General features: G+C 36.1%; 2 protein-coding genes and 1 pseudogene across 5 annotated transcripts; 2 read left to right on the top strand and 1 right to left on the bottom strand.

Moving 5' to 3' along the window:
• Positions 1–494: 494 nt before the first annotated feature.
• On the bottom strand, positions 495–2,716 carry LOC145109561 (glyceraldehyde-3-phosphate dehydrogenase, cytosolic-like). The gene is made up of 9 exons (XM_079046744.1): positions 2,508–2,716; positions 2,325–2,425; positions 1,894–2,006; positions 1,729–1,828; positions 1,454–1,661; positions 1,260–1,357; positions 1,044–1,186; positions 801–974; positions 495–725 (listed from the first exon to the last, which is right to left on the bottom strand). The coding sequence occupies exons 1-9, from the start codon at positions 2,533–2,535 to the stop codon at positions 683–685; spliced, it is 1,008 nt and encodes a 335-aa protein (XP_078902870.1). The 5' UTR covers positions 2,536–2,716; the 3' UTR covers positions 495–682.
• A 6,499-nt stretch (positions 2,717–9,215) lies between these two features.
• LOC145109559 (DNA damage-binding protein 1-like) lies at positions 9,216–17,006 on the top strand. Of its 4 annotated transcripts, none has more exons than XM_079046743.1 (19): positions 9,216–9,320; positions 9,630–9,753; positions 9,903–9,951; positions 10,957–11,016; positions 11,130–11,221; positions 11,323–11,446; positions 11,567–11,629; positions 11,721–11,770; positions 11,882–11,981; positions 12,096–12,323; positions 12,430–12,620; positions 12,732–12,840; positions 13,052–13,252; positions 13,341–13,568; positions 13,664–13,774; positions 14,605–14,865; positions 14,950–15,227; positions 15,319–15,901; positions 16,320–17,006. In XM_079046743.1, exons 2-18 carry the CDS (start codon positions 9,650–9,652, stop codon positions 15,470–15,472), a joined length of 2,403 nt encoding a protein of 800 aa, XP_078902869.1. In that variant the 5' UTR covers positions 9,216–9,320; positions 9,630–9,649; the 3' UTR covers positions 15,473–15,901; positions 16,320–17,006. The 4 variants fall into 4 exon arrangements, with proteins under 4 accessions (XP_078902869.1, XP_078902867.1, XP_078902868.1 ...); XM_079046741.1 differs by having other exon boundaries at positions 9,225–9,320; positions 9,584–9,753; XM_079046742.1 differs by lacking the exon at positions 9,216–9,320 and adding an exon at positions 9,327–9,490 and having other exon boundaries at positions 9,584–9,753.
• LOC145107205 (DNA damage-binding protein 1a pseudogene) lies at positions 15,522–16,847 on the top strand (annotated as a pseudogene).
• Positions 17,007–20,527: the final 3,521 nt, after the last annotated feature.

Below are 20,527 nucleotides of genomic sequence, written 5' to 3'. Positions count from 1 at the left end.
ATTCGTATTGTATTATTCCTTTCTTTAAAATACCTTTTTGCAATCATTAGATGATTTATTTTTTCAACATAAACTAAATTGTTAATTTTTATACACACTGCTAAGAAGATAGTTTGTCAAATACGATGGTCAAAGAAGATAATATTATATGAGTTGATAATAATTTTGTAGTTTTCCACTGCTTTAGTTTTTAAGTTGCAGTATTAGCAATAGATGTTCGTTACATGTGCGGATGCACCCGTCTATTATCGTAAAAGTGTATAGATATTAAATTTGAAACAAAACACAACTCATTTTCATTCTCTAGCTTACAATTTCCAAAAATTACCAGAAATTTAATTTCCTTGGAAATTGGAATACAATATGCGTTCATTGTGACACACACGAACTTTTAATTTATTAAAAAAAAAGGTGTAATACTTTCATTTTCCTATCAGTTCCTATAGCATAAAATTATATAACAACATAAAGATGATTCAATGGCACAAACGCAATAACAAAAAATAAAATCATGGCATTACTCAATCAAAACCAAAATATTCAAAAAAGAAAAGATACACAGAAACAACGATGTAAGATGAAACTATAGTGAGCCTCCCTTCCTCTCTTTCACTCTGTGTTATTCCCAAAAAGAATGATTAGAAGAAGCACCCAGGTGCAGTAAGCCAGTAACAAAAACAGCTTAAGACTTGGACATATGACGAATCAAGTCAACCACACGGTTGCTGCAACAATCCATCCACAAATTAAGTAACATGAAAACCAAGTTTTTGAGTAGAATCAGTATAGAATATACATACCTGTAACCCCATTCGTTGTCATACCATGAGACAAGCTTGACAAAGTTGTTGTTCAATGCAATCCCAGCTTTAGCATCAAAAATGCTTGACCTGAGGTCACCCACAAAGTCTGTTGACACAACATCATCCTCCGTGAACCCAAGGATTCCCTTCATGCTTCCCTCAGACTCCGCCCTACACAAACACAACAACATTTAAATTCACAAATCCATCAATTCCATGAATCATAAATGATTAAATTACTTGAGAGCAGCCTTGATTTCATCATATGAGGCAGCCTTCTCCAGCCTCACAGTAAGATCAACCACCGACACATCGACAGTAGGCACACGGAAGGCCATCCCTGTTAGTTTCCCATTAAGTGCAGGCAGAACTTTTCCAACAGCCTGATATCATATTATTCACTAATTATTAAACATTAATCCATATACTGTACTATATTATACATTAATTAATTACCTTTGCAGCTCCGGTGCTGCTTGGAATGATATTGAAAGAAGCAGCTCTTCCGCCTCTCCAGTCCTTCATTGATGGACCATCAACAGTCTTTTGTGTTGCTATATATACACACAAACACTAGTTACTTAGATCATAATCTGCAACCATCAACTATATATATATATATATATATATATATATATATATATATATACCTGTTATGGAGTGTACAGTGGTCATAAGTCCCTCAACAATACCAAATTTGTCATGAATAACCTTCGCCAGAGGAGCAAGACAATTAGTGGTGCAGCTGGCATTGGAGACAATGGTGATGTCAGATTTGTATTCCTTCTCGTTCACACCCATCACGAACATCGGAGCATTTGCACTTGGAGCAGAGATCACCACCTTCTTTGCACCTCCCTAAGGAACAAACAACATGCATTTTTCTCAGAACAAAATCAAAGATGAAGTGATATAAAATTCAGACCTTCATGTGGGCAGCGGCTTTCTCCTTATCAGTGAAAACTCCAGTGGACTCGACAACATATTCAGCTCCAGCCTCACCCCAGGGGATTTCCTCTGGATTTCTGTGAAACTGCCTATAACACTTTGCTCTTGTTCTAGGTGAATTAAAGAATGGAGAGAAACGTACCTCATGCCAAAAACGGTTACAGGTTTATCGCCAAACAGAAGAGTCTTGGAATCCTTCACTTTGATGTCTTTTTTCCATTGCCCATGCACGCTATCGTACTTAAACATGTAAATCTGAACAAAATCGGCATATATTATCCCATGTTATTTGCAAATCAGAACGCAATTGACAATCTGTTAGCGAGTAACAAATGATTGCCACGTACTAACGGAATAAATAATCAATCCATTAATCAGAAAAGACAATCGATTGAATCGCATAACAATCGAGACAATTATGATCTCCAGCGGTAGAATTGGGAAATGTATTATGCAGTCGGTAATAATGAAAATGGAATATACTATCAATCCATCGATCAAACAAAGAGTCGATGAAGGCGCATAAATAATTGAAACAATCACGTATTCCAGCGATAGAATTGAGACAAGTACCATGTAGTCGGTGGTAATGAAAGGATCATTAACGGCAACAAGTTCAATATCATCGCTCAGCAGAGCAACTCTCGCAACCAATCGGCCGATTCTTCCGAAACCTGCACCAAGCAAAAAGAAAATACATCAATCGAACACCGTGGAACAAACAACAATGGAATTGGCGATGGATCATAAACTAACCATTGATTCCGATCTTGACCTTTGCCATGATTAACTGAACTGAGAAGTATTGAGAAATAAGGAGGAATGTGTTTGTAGACTTGTTGTGATGGTGGAGGAAGTGAAGTGGGTAGTAGCGGTTATATATACATGAAAATGTGGCATGAAAGTTGGAGAAGAAGCGGTGGTGATGGCATTGCGACAGTCGCGGATCTAGAAAAGAAAATAGGGTATGCAAGTAGTAAACTTTGATTAATAATCAAACAAAAGAAAATAAAAGTTATTTATTATCGAAATAAAAATTTACAAGTGTTGTCGTCCATTGCTTATACTTTAGTAGTGATTAACAATAAGTTCATCACTAATTTTTAATAATAACTGATCACCCATGCTCTTACATAACTTGTTCTTCACAAAAGTCATTGCTGAAAATGATCTTTCTACACTAGCTGTCGCCACCGGGAGGATCAACACCAACTTACCACCGGGAGGATCAACACCAACTTAATAAGTAAATGGACATGATCAAAAACTTGATCTTTATTTGATCTCACCCAGAGACGGAGCTTGAACGATTCATTTGGGGGCCGAAAGTATTAGAAATTTTACAAAAATGCTTATTTCTACACATCTTATTTTGCAAACAACCCAAATTTTACAAAAATGCTCCTAAATCCTAACAATAAAAAACAAACAACCCAAATTCTACAAAAATGCTTATTTCTACAAATCTTATTTTTGCAAAATTTTGCAAAATTCTAAATTCAATTAACCAACAATGCTCCTAAATGTTACAAATTTTATTTATGAGAAATCATTTAACTAACAATGCTCCTAAATCCTAACAATCAAAAATCTAAATCAATTAACTAACAATTACATGATATAACATAATTGAAAACAGTCAAACATTGTTGATTTTGATTTAGGAAAAAATAATCTAACAGTTAAACATGATTGAAATCAATCATTGATTCCAGTAGGCCAGTAGGGACGCAAGGCAGTTAAACATAATTGAGACTTGAGAGATTATGATTTCTGCATTTTGAAGTCAAAAAAAAAAAAAAAGACAAACATGATTAAGTAATTGATGTGTGCATATTTAGCCCTATATTTAATATTGATTTTTATCATTTATTAGCTATTTATTTACATATTATGGACAAAAGATACTTAAAAACGTCTGAATTGTATTTTCAGTCCAAAAGGAGTGCTCAGAAGCAAAAGGAAGCAGGAGAAGCCATCGGAAAGCTTTGGAATGATCAAAAGAAGAAAACACCAAAAACCACAAGGGACTCGGCGAGTCTGGCACCGACTCGACGAGTCGCCACGAAGGTTCGCGAAGCTGAAGAAGTCTTTGACTTGCCGTACACGGGGATTTAATGAAGGACTCGCCGAGTCAGGCTTGGACTCGACGAGTCGGGTCAAATCTATAAATATAGCTTTTTAGATCGATTCACGTTTTTTCTAGAGAACCCTTGGAGAGAGAAGCTGCGAATAGAAGCCAGAGAAGACCTGGAGAGCGAAGATCCAACCCTAAATCCAATTTCGAAGGATAATTGAGGCAATTTACATTATTCTTTATTAGATCTAGTGTTTTTAATCATGTGTGAACTTCTAGATTTAGTTTTCCTGTGTTTAATTACCTCAATCATGAGCTAAAACCTTTTAGCTTCTGTTTGGGGGAGACAATGTTGAGACTATGGTTTGATTAATGGTAGGATTATTTTTATATTGGTGAATTTGTTAATCTAAGCTTGTTAAAGAACCTTATGTGTGAATGATAACTATTTTTCTGTTAATAGGAAGACAATTAGGTTGCATGAACATCTCTTAATTGTTTACCTCATATAATTCATGTGAACACTTTATTATATGTCTAGGATTAGCGAATGTGAAACTAGGATTAATAAGAAGGTAGGTAAATTTGCGTGTGAGCTTGTGTGACGACCCATCAACAAAAGGTTAGCTAAAAGACCAATTTAGCTAACCATTACAAGTCTTAATTAACCCGAATAATTAATCTAAGGAATTAAATTAATTTAGACAACTGGCCACTGCTTGAGTTAGTTTGTTTCCTAAGGATTAGTGTAGCGAATGTGAATCTAATCACCTAAATCGGTAGCCAATAGAAGAGTTAATCCATTGCACTATTACCATAAAATCAACCATAGGATCAATTGAGTCGAACCTGAACAGAAGTCCCTTTTTGATATTGAATTTTCGTTGATCTTTGCTTGCTTAGTTTCTAGTTAGTTAATTAGTTGAGTGTTAGTAAGTTTCTAGTCTTGAAAAACTAGAGAAACCCCCTTCTTTTATTATTTGTTAATTGCTTTTAGATAATTTTAGTAATTAGTTTTAATTGCCGTTCCCTGAGTTCGATACCCTGCTTACCAGTTCTATACCACCAATTGACAGGTCCACTGCCTTTTGTGTGATTAACTACTGCAAACAAAAAGAAAAACACGCGTAAAAAGAACAAAAGCAAAATAAAAACGAAAATAGTTGTTCAGCGACGGACTCGCCGAGTCTGTTCATGGACTCGACGAGTCCAGTCGTGTGTCCCAGATTATGATATTTAACGAGTTTCTGTGTTTTCTGGGGTGTTTGTTATCTGTTTGTGCAGGAAATATGTTTGGAAGAGGTCAGAGTTCTCATGGCAGCCAAGGGGATCACCCTTGGTTAAGCTTTCCTAGGGTTGAATCTAAGTCAACAATGTCTAAATGGAAGAAGACGCTAGCTGAGATAAAAAAGAAAGACATCTACGTGCCTAATGCCATTAATTGGGAATGGTTGGGGGAGGTTCACTATGAAGAAGAATTGGCTCCTTACTTGGTGCAAACATTTGTGCACAATGGGGTTTCTATTACCTGTGATGGTTGGAGTAGGCTCTTCAGAATTCAAGAGCCGGTGTTTCAAGAGCTTTGTTGGGAGTTTTTCTCCACCATTTCTTTCCGGGGCATAGAGGATCATTACAACCCTGGGAGTCTCACCTTTTGTCTTGGGGGTGAGGTGCGCAGTTGTTCTGTGGTGGAGCTTGCATGGAGACTGGGTATTTATGACCAACAATTGGTCACCACTGCCGAGTTTAGCACCTTCTTGCAACATTGTCATAAGGTGTTTCCAAACGGGGTTACTAGTTCGAGTTGGTGGAACACTATCGCCAACAAAGTGTATATCCCCAAATCCGCACAAGAGGGGAGCATTAGATCGCCAACCCACCGCCTTCTCCATCGCCTAATTTCCAGCACAATCAACCAAAGGAAGGACGATGACAAGGTTCCTAACCTTGATGTCTTTTACCTTTGGTGCATTATTACACCAAATACTTTCTGCAATATTCCTTGGTGTATGGCCGCTTACTTAAACGAGGGGGCAGTGAAGGACAGAAAAACTTCAAAAATCAATGGCGGTATGTACGGGTGCATGGGACATGATGACGGAGGTTCCTACTCCTTCTTTTAGCACCACCCTTTATAGAAGGGAAAGGATTGTGGAGGATATTGGTGGGGGGGGGGGCACTTTAATATCCCCCATGATGATGCGGTAGTTGGTCCCGAGGAGTCGGGTCAGCGAGTGAGAAGACGTGAACGGGAAGTTCAAGAGGAGCCGCCGGTCATTCCGGTTGACAATGAAGAAGTACCAATGGATTGGTACAATGTGGAGATGAGGCGACTTCAAGATCTTATGTCTAGGGGGATAAATTTTAGCAATGAATCTCACATTCGGCTCTTTGATCACTTTCATATTCCGCACCTTGATGGGGGTAATTTCCCCTACATTCCATCTTGGGATGAGATCATTAGCACAAGGCGTAGTGGAGCCGGAGGAAGCGGAGGAATGCATGGAGGGGACGATGATGAGGAAGAAGATGAAGACTAGTTCATTTTCATTTGTGTTTTGTTGAACAATATTTATTTTTATTTGTTTCTAGTTGTTTGTGTGAACTTAAAGTAATTTAGGATTTTTAGTGTTTTATTTGCTCACGGGTTGCTTTAGTCTTTTTCAGAATTTGGAAGGGGGTCAAGTTAAAAGGGTCTAGCAAGTTAGAAGTTTCGAGTCTAGGCGAAATGGAGGATGGCGTCCAATATCGAGTCCGGTTACAACGTATGTCTAAACGAGTCTAGTGACTGCAGAAGAGTATTAGAACTAATAATATTCTGAAGTGGTTAGGGAATACCAAACAGACCTGGAAGCAGAAAACGAATTATGATTTTTATATGATGAATGATACTTATGGTTTTTATTTATGATTTAAAACAAAATTTTTGGATCGTATTTTTGGGGATGTTTCATATAAACAATATATGATCTAAATAATACTCCCTCCGTCCCAAATTTATAGTCCATCTTTCCTTTTTGGTTTGTCCCAAAATAATAGTCCACTTCTAAAAATAAATAACATTTTTACCAAAATACCTCTCATTATTATCTAACAAACTAAACATTTAATGGAACATTAAATGCAAAGTAAGGACAAAACTGTCATTTTATTATATAACATTAATGGTAATTAATGCTTCCTTAATCTGTGTGTTTTTTGTCTGTGGACAATAATATTGGGACGGAGGGAGTATAAATTATAGTGTTGTTATAATATATTTTAAATACTCGCGGTATGGAGAATCCGGTTTGAAGGGCCGCTTGAGTTGTTGGATTTCAGAAGTGCTATAATGCCAAAATGGTCCTGCCATCTGGTGTTTTATGTCTGACCCATGTCTGTACATAGTAGTTGAAAAATATTGTTTAACACTTATATAACAATATCGCTCGTAAATACTCACAATAAATATTAGACTAAAATCTAGTGATAATAATACTATGTTTCGTCGAAGGAAAAGACGATTGTTAGAAGCGAAGCGATGTACGAGTTTCAAGTCATCATTTTAACAAGTGAGTGCATAGTTACTTTTATATTACACGTAGATATAAAGTATTTAATATAAATTACGTGCTATGTGTGCATATTATCTGCGTTCCTGATATCTTTGCTAGATGAACGATTTATACATGTTTACGTGATTTAAACTGTATATGTACTTTTATACTTATAAATATATATTAGGTAGCGACGGGTGATGAAGGAAAAGTGATGATAGAAAGGTGATGATAAATAGGTGACGTGAGATGTGAGGAGATGCCATAACCTTGACCTACGATGTTGCGATATGGCGATGTAGTCATCTACCATGGTATAAATGGTGACCACGGATTATTCTAGACAGTCATGTGGAAATACCAACATGCTTATAACCTGTAGGTGACGAATTACAAGTTCAGGCGATATTGTAACTACTTATTCATGCGATGATACTCTAACCATTACTTTGAATTACGAGTTCAGACGATGTTGCAACTACGTAATCATGCGATGATACCCTAACCCTTACTAGACACATATTGGGGGAGTAATCCCCGAATAAGTACTGTCTATAAAAAAACACCTCATTTCTTGCATCACGCTATAAGTGGTCCGCTCGAAATTATACACAAATCATAATTGACCAAAATCTCCAGATTTCTATTAGTTTCTTTGATGCCAACAACGGTAATATTACTTGATGAATTTCCAACAACAACGGAAGTCAAATCTATTGATTGACTTGAGAGCGTTTTTTATTTTTATTTTTATTTTTATCAAAGAGAGTTTTTTTAGTGGTTTGGTTTAGCCTCAACATCTAATGCCTATATATACTATCAAGGAATGGTAAATATGGATAAAATGGACCAAGAATCAAACATGCAACATCCTCAAACGACTATAAAGCCGTTAGAATAAGACAAAAAAATGACCATATTATTTCCCACGTAAACCGGTTTGCTACACCGATTCAGCGTAAACATGTTATAAACCGATCCTAACGGCTAGAAATACGAATAGATACAAATTGACGGTTTAGTTCGAGATCGATTCGCTTCACCAATGGACCGGTTCAGGGTGAACCGGTTTTTTACTGATCGGTTCGATTTGTGAACCGGTTTTTTGGTGCAAGTCTACCATGAGGTGGAGCACAAAGTCTATTCACTAATTCTCTTATAGCATTCGAACTTGATTTTCATTTCATTAGAAATTTATTTTGTAAAAAGGTTGTCATGTGTTTATGCGAATTGGCTTGAATTTTAGAATACTCTCAATCATTTCGTATGTTTATTTGAATTCTCTCCTTATTTCTACACAATCTTACCAAATTTCTCGAGAATGTTTGTTTAAGGGTGCTAACGAAACTTACAAAATACAAAAATTAAAATCTACAAAAAAACCCACGACTAATACAAATAGCAAAACATATATCTATGTTTATGATTTCCAAGTTTTGAGTTTCCCATATGAACAATAATCGAAGAATAAAATATTAGACATTGATGATAATTATGAAGAAACAGAAATATTTTCAAAACATTGACATTAATTGTAATCATAAAGAACAGGAATAACCAAACAATAATAAGAACATACGAATAGTATAATACTTTTAAAGGGCACTATGATAAATTAATATATAAATTAATTAATTATATTTTAATTGTATCCTATATTTATATTTAGGGTAACTTGATCAAATATATCCCAAATAATAGATCCGAATAGCCCATTTCAAATAAGATCCGAATAGCTTAATTCAAATAAGATCCGAATAGCCCAATAATGAAGCCCGACAATGAAGTCCAATTAGGCGATTTTAACTTTTGAACCATAAAATACAATCACCTTTGTCGAACTTGAACAGTAGAAAGTGAAACCCCTACATTTTCGGCACCATGAAAAACTCTAATACACGCGTCTCATTCAGTCAAAGATCATGATCTTTATAGTATCGGAAATCGAAAGGAACTGTAAGTTTTTGTTAGCTTAATCACCATTTTCCATTTCGTTTCACTTGTTTTTCGACTGTAAATGTGATTTCTGTGTGTGTTGTGACTTGTTAGCTGCCATCGAAATGATTTCGTGTTAGTTGCAAATGTGATTTCACTTATGTGTCCTGTTTGTTTCGAGTCTATTTAAGGTTGCCGTTTATGTATTTCTAATTTTATTTCAACAGGCAACAACTCTGATTTAGGGTTTCATTTTTAATGTATTTCTAAAATTCTTTCAACAGGCAACAACTAATCTGCTGAATTTGTTTTCTTTTTATGTTCGTTGAGATTAAATCTACTAGAGGGAGATGAGCTCGTATAATTACATTGTGACAGCTCAAAACCCTACTGCTGTCAGTCATTCATGCGTTGGCAATTTCACTGGTCCAAATGACCACAATCTTATAGTAGCGTAAGTTTTCGAATGTTGTTACAAATTTATCAAGGTTTATATATGGATTAGCTGCAATTACTTGTTAGATGTGGTCATTATCTATTCATCATTCATGTAAAAAAATGTCGCCATCTTTTTTTTTTTTTTTTATTTTATTTTTTTTACAGGAAATTTACACGCATTGAAATTTATTTGGTTACTGAAGAACGACCTCAGGTTGGATTTTTTAAATTATCTAACACTACTAATCTGTTGGATAATTGACACAACAATCATTTTGTGAAATACCCAAACACCCTAAAAACATGTCACTTGATGATGACTGCAATCTTATGAAAAAAAATGTGTAATCTCATCATTAGCTGTTTATTCCAATATAGAGACTTGATGTTTGTTATTGTGTGTTAACTTGAATTTTAAGTGTACAAAAAATCAAGATTTCATCTATTTGATGAACGATTTAGAACAACATTAATCGTCATACACTGGATTAATGGAAGTAAAAGGCATAAAAGAAATCTATCTGATAAAGAGGAAAACTGAACCTGCTACTACCATACTTTAGTGTGTTAAAGTTTGCAACACCATCATATGCCTTTGTTGTTTATTTTACTGCACTAAATAAATGGTCTCAGTTAGCATAGTCATTGTAGTCAAAGGTTGTCCTAGTTTTTAGTTTTATGGAGTCATGGTAGGTAGTTGAGTAAATCATGGAAGTCTATTTCCCATTCGTTCTCATTTGTAAGCCTATTAAAGGGTATGCTTGCTTTTTGAATATGTAGCACCAATAAATCATTCTTCTGTGCATATTGCTCCCTTCTTTTGTTACATTGCTTAATTATAATCCCTGTGCAGCTTTGTCTATAGTTGAGTTGTACATTCTGATTTTTAAAGGGTACTAAGTCACACTGTGTGCAATCTCAAAGTCAACATAGTGTACCTTTGAGAACCATGCATGGCCAGGCCACACAATATTTATAGGATCCATGTTACTTTGATTTAAACCCTCATCATTTGACAATCCGAAAATATATTAAACTATTGAGTAACCAAATATGACATGTTTGGAATTAATAAGTACCAAGTACAAAACAATACATAAAAGTACCAAGCAGGGAGAAGTTAAGTTGGATTTTTCACTTATTACTTTTTTTTTTTTTTTAAAATCTCCGGTCCTTGTGCATTAATTACTTTATGGTTACTTAACTTCCTTTTATGCAGATCTTGTCCGAGATACCAATATATGGAAAAATTTCAACATTAGAACTTTTCCGCCCGCGGGTGAGTTGATTAACTGCTAGTTTACAAATTAAGATTCATTTGTTGCTTTATTTATGTTGTGTTGGTGAATATTCTTTTTTTTTTTTTTTTTTTTTTTTTTTTTTTTTTTGTAGGGTGAAACACAAGATGTACTGCTGATTGCAGCAGAAAGATATAAGTTCTCTATTCTTCAGTGGGATCCAATTGCAAAAAAAATTCTTACAAGGTTTGGTCTTATTGAACAAAGTATTCATGTTTCCTTTTCTTTAGACTGCATCAATTGAAATAAACAAAGGTTAGCTGTTGAATATTCTATTGCTTTTGTAGAGCAATTTGTAATACATCAACCTCAGATGGCACAAGCTCAAGCTCAAGCTCAGACACCTCTGCTGGAACAAGCTCAGACACAGACACAACAGATGACGCAATTGCATACACCTCAGCTGGTCAGGTGCATATCCGGTTTTCTGAATGTGTTATGGGCACCAATATTGCTAAAATGAGACATAGTATGATATTTTCACATTTTTATAGCATTTTATGTTACATACCACCCTTTTGATCTTTTTAGGCGGTCATAGTCGACCCCGATTGCAGAGCCATTGTACTCCATGTGTATTGGAAACGGATCAAGGTAGTAGTCCTTGTGTAAGTCTTACATTTTCCACACACACATAGATATCTACTTTCATTGGAGTACCCACATTCTTCTTTTTCTACTTCAGGTTGTTCCACTAGATGACAAAGGACAACCTCAAGACCCGTTTACCCTCAAGTATGTGTTACTTTTCGGTTGATTTTATCCAAATTATATATATATATATATATATATATATATATTTATATCTATGTCTAGACTAAATTTGAACATGATGATCTTTTGCAGGTTAAAAGATGTACATGAATTAGATGTTATGGATATCAAGTTTTTGTATGGGTGTAAAAACCCTACAATTGCTGTCCTTTTAAGTCCTGCAAACATTTTTGTAAGTTGCAATCAACCCCTGTTGAATTTCATATTTTATTTCTTTTAAATTCTAATTATATATGTCTTTCTTGCTTTAGTATTGAAGGATTAGTTACTCTCTTTTGTTGTTTAGATTCACAAGAATGAGTTTGGACCTGATCGGTATTGTTGCGTAAGAGCATATGAGCTCTCGTTGGAAGATACAAACTTTCTTGAAGTTCGCTGGACCCATGATATTGGTGTCACGGAAGCTGATTTGCTGATACCCGTTCCAACACCTCTTGGTGGTGTTTTAGTCATCGGGAGCAAGCAAATTGTGTATTGTGGTCTCTCTATATCTATATCGACAAACGTTAAACCTGTAAGTTGCCACAACTTGGTTCAACATTCTAAGTTGAATTGATAATTTTGAATTTCATAAATAAGTATGGACAAGTGATTATCAATGTGTTGTATGATTTGTGTAGCGTATCAAAAGATTCTATCAATATAGAAGAGGTGGTTTCGCTTTCGATGATCAGAAGGGTATATGGAGCGATCACTTTCACTTGGCACATAGAATGGTGGGTGTGGATGTGGGTGTGGGTGGTTGGAGGTATTTACTTTCTGACCATGTGGGGCGGCTTCGGTCGCTTGTCATAACCAGTGAGAATGAAAAGTGAGTTATGAATCTAGTTTTGTGTGTAGTATTGCTCTTTAAAGGCTAGTTGATGTTATTGCTTGCGATTGTTTTAAAAAATGCCTTCTCTAATCTCTATGTTGTGTCTAGAGCTACTGGACTTGAAATTCAGCTTCTTCGGGAAACATTTATAGCATCAACTATATCATATATTGGGAATGGATTGATATATGCTGGCTCAAGGTATGGAGATTCCCAGGTACGTAAAAAGTTCAACCTCTCTAGCTAATTCCTTAATTTGTTGAGACTTGAGAGTTTTTTCTAGAAAAAGAAAGTCTTGTTCCAGTTTATAGTAATATACTAGTATAATATGTAATCTAAACTTGTTTGATTCTATGTTTAAGTTGAATGAGGTGGTATCACATTTGATTAATTTCTTTTTTGTTTCTTGGGTCCATTGGCCATTGCAGCTTGTAAAGTTGAACCTTCAACCTGATACAGCAAGTTTAAGTCTTGAAGAGGTTTACATGAACTTGGGCCCAATTGGTGACTTTTGTGTGGCTCACTATGAGAGAGGTAGACAAGGTCAAGTGAAGGTTGTGACTTGTTCAGGAACAAATCAAGCTGGTTCCCTTCGCATTGTTAGTAAAAAAACTCAGATAAACGAACTGGTATGGAAGGGATTACATTTAGTTTACTATATGTATATTTGGTAACTTTGCTTATTGTTAGCTCAATGATATTTTCTGTTTTTTAAAGGCATCTGCGAATGTGGAACCTATCAAAGGAGTATGGTCACTGAGATTGGGGACAGATGATCATCATTTGGTTGTTAGCTTTGTAGACGAGACTGTTATACTTGCAATGAGTGTCAAGGAAGGGGATGGGCAAGATACTGTTATGCTAGTCAACACTAATATTGAGGACTTTTGTTATGAAGAACCGACTTTGTTCTGTCATGATGCCATAAATGATCAGTTTGTTCAGGTATGGATGAGCATGTATAGTTTTGACTCTCAAATAAGAAACAATCTGTTTGATTGTATCTAGATATTTAAAGTCATTGTGTCATCAAATTCCAGGTTACTTCTGAGTCGGTTAGGCTGGTGAGTTTAACATCAAGAAAGCTGGTACATGAATGGCGTCCACCTTCTAACTACTATATAAACGTTGCCACTGCTAATGCTACTCAGGTACATCATGCATAGTATAGTTTTATGCTTTTAAACTTTGGCCAAAAAACTTTCTTAGTTTTAGACTTTGGCCACAAATAACCTTAAACATTTGGCCACAAAACTCTCTTATTTAGACTCTAGCCACAAAATTTATTATGTTGGCAGATTTGGTCCCTAAACTTTCGTATGTTTGCACTTTCTTCCCCCTTACTTTGTCGAATACCACTTCCCACCCCTACTTTATAAAATGTCATTTTAACCCCCTCAAATTTGAACACTGGCATTTTTCACTCCTTTACCTTTTGTGTATTGGCATGTTTGCAAGTTTCACATGTTTGGTCCTTTTCATAAAAAATAAATTACAAGAACAGTCCTTGTTGTTTACAGAATAGGTCCATGTGTAGAATTATATTTATAGGAATGGTTCATATGTTTAAAAAAATCACATAAAACCCCCTTCCTAATAACAAAGTTTTCATAAGTACGCTTTGGTCCCTACATAGAAAATGAATTACGAAAACAGTCCCTGTAATTTACAAAAAAGGTCCATGTGTTTAAGACTTGCATATGTTGGCAGGTTTAGTCCCTGTGTAGAAAATAAATCACAGAAACAGTACATGTGTTTAAAAAAATTACAATAATGATCCCTGCCTAATACAAAATTTACAAATTCTCATCTAAATTTACAAAGTGGGGGGTAATATCACCCTAGTTCTTTTCTAATTCTCATATATATATATATATATATATATATATATATATATATATATATATATATAGATATATATATATGTTTATTTCCCTGCTTCTCTATAGTAGTTAGTAATCTTAGTATCATTGTGTAACAGGTTTTATTGGCTGCTAGTGGCAATCACCTATATTATCTTGAAATAGGTGATGGAATCTTACTAGAGAAAAACAGCGCAGTATTGCAGCGTGAGATCTCCTGCCTTCACATAAGGCCGATTGGTGACATTGCGGCTGTCGGTACATGGATGGATGTTTGTGTGAATATACTCTCACTCCCCGATCTTAATCTCATCACAAAAAAATATTTCGATCCTAAAAGTATTCGGCCCTGTTCTGTTCTTTTTTGTGCCTTGGAAGAGGTTAACATTATTGATTTTTTTTTGGCTTTACCTTATTTCATTCCAATCTCTGTATCTTTATCGACTCTCTTTCTCTCTCCCCAGATATGTTACTTGTTTTGTGCGGTTGAAGACGGTCATCTTTTCCATTTTGAACTGGACACGAGCAACAAGTTGCAACTAACACATATGAAGGAGGTGTCATTAGGGACCCAACGATTAAGTCTTGAAGCATTTTCAGTGAAAGATAGAAGACATGTGTTTGTAGCATGTGATAGTCCGAGGGTTATCTATAGCAGTAATAAGAAGTTAGTCTATAGTAGTGTGAACCGAGAAGAAGTTGGTCACGTGTGCCCATTTAGCTCTTCTGATTTTCCTGACAGGTGAGGTGACTTGTTTTCAATTTGTAACATTTTTCCTTTGATAAATCTGTTAATTTAAATTCCTTTTTTTGGGTTGTGGTTTGGTCAACAGCCTTGTCTTTGTAGAAGGAAACAAGTTAAGTCTCGGAGCAGTTACTGATGAGGATTTCCATGTTCGTTCCATTTATTTGAATGAGCAGCTATGGTGTATTGCGCAACAAAATAAGTCAAAGACATTTGCAGTATGTGGTGAGAGTACCGTCTGATTATTAGATGATCAGACTTTTCAGACGCTCCATAGTTATGGACTAGCTGATGGGGAATTCGGCGGTTCGATTGTTAGTTGCTCATTCGCGGGCGATCCGGAGGAATATTATTGTGTGGGGACAAACACAGGCCATCTTATTGTCTTTGAGGTTAATGGCGGAAGGCTCGAGCCAACAGATAGGAAACGCCATTCCTCTTATGGAATCAACAACTTAAATGCTTACAAAGGTGGCTTATTTGTGACAACTTTTGGCAAGCTTTTGTTGATGAAGTGGAATATTAGTGCTGACGGCACGCGCAACTTAAGTATTCAATCTGAATATGAGTTGCCCGATCATGATCCAGCCTTGCAACCTGATCCAGCCTTGCAAATCCATGGGGATATCATTATGGTTTATAGCAAAGTGAGTGACCTCATCATGTATCAGGTACCCAACATACATTGTGTCCCATTACATTTATATCTAATCTGGAAAAGACCTAAGTTTTATAATTTATTTTCCAACAAAAACCATGAAGTTTGGATAAAATTTTAATTTGAACCTTTTCGAGAGAATAACCATTGTGAGTAAGGTCTTTCTTGGAAAAAACAAAAAAGGTTAGGGTTTTTTTGGGAATTTAATCAAGTTTCTATTTGCGAGACAGACCTTACAATCAATCAGCTATTCACTCAAAAAGGTTAAAATCAGAATTTCACCAAAAAATAAAAATTTATGGTTTTTATGGCAAGAAAAATAAAAGTTAGGTCTTTTTTGTAATTAACCCTTTCGGGAATATATATATATATATATATATATATATATATATATATATATGTCTACATTTGAAATGTAACTATTTTTTCAGCTCGAGGAAGGTGCTATAAAGGAAGTAGCTCGTTATAATGAGAGGATGAGGTCGGCTTTTATCGTTGATGACATTTATCTTGGAGCCACAAGTGACTGTCGACTTCTAACCATCAACGGCCAAAAGGTTGGTCGTGAATGTGAATCCCACACCGACGATTATGTGAACCGTTTCCGCCAAGGTTCCTTTGTGTTGCAAAGCGGTGTTGATGAACCCCCAACTATCATTTATGGAACAGAGAGAGGGGCCATTGGTATGATTGCTTCACTGCCAAAAGATCAGTTCACCTTCATGGAGATGCTTCAAAAAAGTATGAGAAAGGTTGTAAAAGGCATTGGAGGTTTTAGCCATGAACAATGGAGAAACAACCCGAAGAAGCACATCGCGTCAGACGGTTTTTTAGATGGTGATCTGCTCAAGTCATTCCTTGGTCTCGACATTAAAAAGATGACTGAGATTTCAGAAATGATGAAGTTTCCGGTGGAGGAACTGAGGAAGAGAGTGGAGGACCTACAAAGGTTGTATTAGGCGGCCTTAAGTTTTTCCAGCTTCATATGAAAAAGCTTTTTGTGTAGAGAATAATGCATACTGTCTAGTGTCTATTCTTGGCTGGGTATTATTCTTATGCTATATTGCTATGTTCTTGGTATTCGGTTGATGAATTCAATGAAATCAGTTAATGGTTAAGTTTTACCTTTTATATAAGTAAATACCAAGTATTGAAGCAAACATAAATGATGAAATCGTTAACATAAAACTTCTTGTGAATGCAAATTTAAAGATTGATTTTTTGGTTTGTGGATCAGCCAAATATCCCAATCCTTTTTTTATACACATCCAAAAGGATATAGGGTCAAAGTTGCGTCTAAAAGGTCTCCAATTGTTATATAAACCGTTTTTCTTAAAATAAATCAGTAAAAGAAAAACCGCTCAGGGTGCATAACCATAAATTTTAAATTGGACCTGATCGGTTGGATCATTAGAATGTTATAACGAATTGTAACTAGAGGTCCACAAACCTTGTTAATACCAAAAGTGGTTTTTTTTCCTTCAAGAATATGGATATCCGCTATAACTATTTATAGATCGGATGAAACCGTTTATTTAAAAATCTGCTCTAAAAATCTGAATTTTTTAAAAGCAGAATCTGAAGGTATTGTACAGTTACTAATCATGGTACATGACGGGCCTAAACTGCGCTTCATTTTCATTCCACAAAGCCAAAATATGAAGGTCATGAAATTCATCTACGGTAAACAGTTTGAGGCCATATAATTCCCTAATTCGCTACTCGGGGACAAAGTTTGTTGGCATTTACTAGTTTCATCCATTAAAACGCTATATAGTTGGGTATTCACATCCTATGACTTTTAGATGATTCCTGCTAATTGGATATTTCCCATGAACAGTTTGAGGCCATATAATTCCCTAATTCGCTACTCGGGGACAAAGTTTGTTGGCATTTACTAGTTTCATCCATTAAAACGCTATATAGTTGGGTATTCATATCCTATGACTTTTAGATGATTCCTACTAATTGGATATTTCCCATGAACCGAACTTTCATTCAATCAAGAATAAATAATACACAAGAGTAATACGGGCCGGCTACATGATGGGCTATGCTAAAGAACATGGACTACACTAAATGAATAAAACTAATACAACATAATGATACAAATATACATAGTCTAACAGCCCCCCACAGTTGGAACGGGTGTAGATGACCGAACGTTCAAACTGGATCGAAAATCAAGAAACCATGAAGACGGGAGACTCTTGGTGAAAATATCTGCATATTGAGATTTGGATGGAACATGAAGTACATGAACATCACCGATGAGGACTTTGCCTCTAACATAATGAAGATCAATCTCGATATGCTTGGCTTGTTGATGCTGAACTGGATTAGAAGACATGAAGACTGCTCTGACATTATCACGATAAACTATGGTAGCTTTAAGCGTTAAGTAGTGTAGCTCGAGAAGAAGATTAAGAATCCAACAAGTCACAACAGTGTTGTCAACGCCACGATATTCAGCCTCAACACTAGAGCGGGTGTAACGTCCCAAATTCTAAGTAAAACTTTTATTTTTAAACCGACAAAATCAACCATTCATTCATTCATTTCCAAAAGCCATCACGTATAAAATAATATTAATAGCTATCAGAGTACAAATCGAGTCATAAAATACGGAACACCAGTGGATGCGATGCAATCACGTCAAACTTTTCCCTTTGGAACCAAAAGTACGTGAAAAACATTTTAAATATAAACCGTAAGCACAAAGCTTAGTGAGTTCCCCAAAATACCACATACCATACATAAATCGGGCCTCGCCCGAGATTCATGTTGGGCCCCGCCCCAGGTACACATAATGGGCCCCGCCCAACATACAAATAATGGGCCCCACCCAACAAACAAACATATAAGTATCACATAGATAACTAGCATCCTACAATATACTGAGAAGACTCACCTCACTTCGCTGACAGATAAACCCACACACACGAGCTGCTGGCACTATAACTCCTCATACTATACATATCCAAAACCAAACCCTAATTAAAAATTAAGGTAATTACCCAAACTCATCAAGTCCAAAAATCAAGACAAATCCTCAATTGGGAAAAACACCATTTTTCCCTTCCAAGTCCTTAACCCCTCACAGTTGACCAAAAGTCAACTGGTCAAAAAGTCAACACTTAACCTTCTCTTGGTCTACGTGTTTCATACTCTTAGCTCTATGCTGGGCGTAGAGCCTTAGCCGAAAACGACTGCAACCAAGGATACGCTCGGTGTAGCTGTAACGTCCCAAAAAGGTCGAGTAAAAATTTCATTTTTTTATAAGTTAAAGGCATTCATTCATTCATTGTTCCAAAAGACGATCATAATCAAAGTATTCTCAAAACATCAGAGTAATTTGTAAACATTCAGTGCAAAATAAAACTCTAGGGGATGTAGTGCGATCAAGGCGGACCCTTCCTTTTAAAACCAAGTACCTGAAACCATAAACATAAACCGTAAGCGCAAAGCTTAGTGAGTTCCCCAAAATGCCATATACAATACACATATACATATAACAGCACGTGGCTGTGTCAAGTCCTCATCAACCCATATGACAACATGTAGCTATGTCGGGTCCGTATAAACCCATATGAAAGCAAGTAGCTGTGTTGGGTCCGTATCAAATCCAAGTCCATAATGACTCTATATAACAACACGTAGCTATGTTGGGTTCGTATCAACCCCATATAATACACCATATAGTCATATCAGCAAGAGTCATAAAGACAACATGCACATACAAGCATATCAATAAGTGTCACAAAGACCACTACTATCCTAAAGCATAATCCAGTGGGCCGACATTGGTGCCTTCGAACCACAAGCACAATGAGGAGACTCGCCTCAATCCGAGATAACTTAAACACACACGCGCTGCTGCCACCGGGTTCTTCACACTGAACACATCCAAATTCTCCTTAATTAATGGTTAGGACAACTTCCCATAATTCAAGGTCCAATTCATATATCCTCATAACAATGGTTAAAAGACTATTTTACCCTTGCTATACTTGCCCGACAAAGCAAGTCCCAAACCCAAAATGACTCAAGGCCCAAAAATGGCCCAAAAGCCATTCAGGTTCGTACACCTAGTGTACCAACCCGGTACACCCAACCCGGTACACCCAACGTACATCAGAAGCTCTGGCCATCGTTAGAGTTCCAACATGAGATGTATTTCCCATTGTTCAGTTAACATCTCCTCCCCAACTTGTATGTTTCCCTTGCAACTCTATCTATACATGTCCTTATCAAGGATCCAAATCGTGAATGTTGTAAATACTTAGCTATCTAACCCTAATGGAGCTGCTAACTATTGCCCCGGTACTGGACAAACTATCAAGTAAATGATAATAGTGGCAATAACAACACTACGTCTTCTAACCTAATGGAAAAAGAGGCCATTCTTGAGGTAACTGAGTTGTGTTTATTCTCACTAATCGTCATAGAACTACCCTTTCACATTCATGTTCCATAGCCAACGAATTAAGTGCACCTTGTTTGCAGTAGAGGATGTTTCATGGATTTTGGACAATGCTCATATCAAATTGTGGGTTTTCTCCATACTGGCAAGGATGTATGCACATCCTTCACCATTAATAATTTTAGGACTCCAAGTGCTTGTTGGTTAGATGGTGCC

The sequence above is a fragment of the Lactuca virosa genome, chromosome 4, assembly GCF_052849685.1.
Source record: "Lactuca virosa cultivar CGN04683 chromosome 4, Lactuca_virosa_CGN04683_v6, whole genome shotgun sequence".
In the NCBI taxonomy this organism is placed as follows: domain Eukaryota; kingdom Viridiplantae; phylum Streptophyta; class Magnoliopsida; order Asterales; family Asteraceae; genus Lactuca; species Lactuca virosa.
The sequence above is the reverse complement of the archived record's forward strand: the minus strand, read 5'-3'. Positions and strand labels throughout refer to the sequence as shown.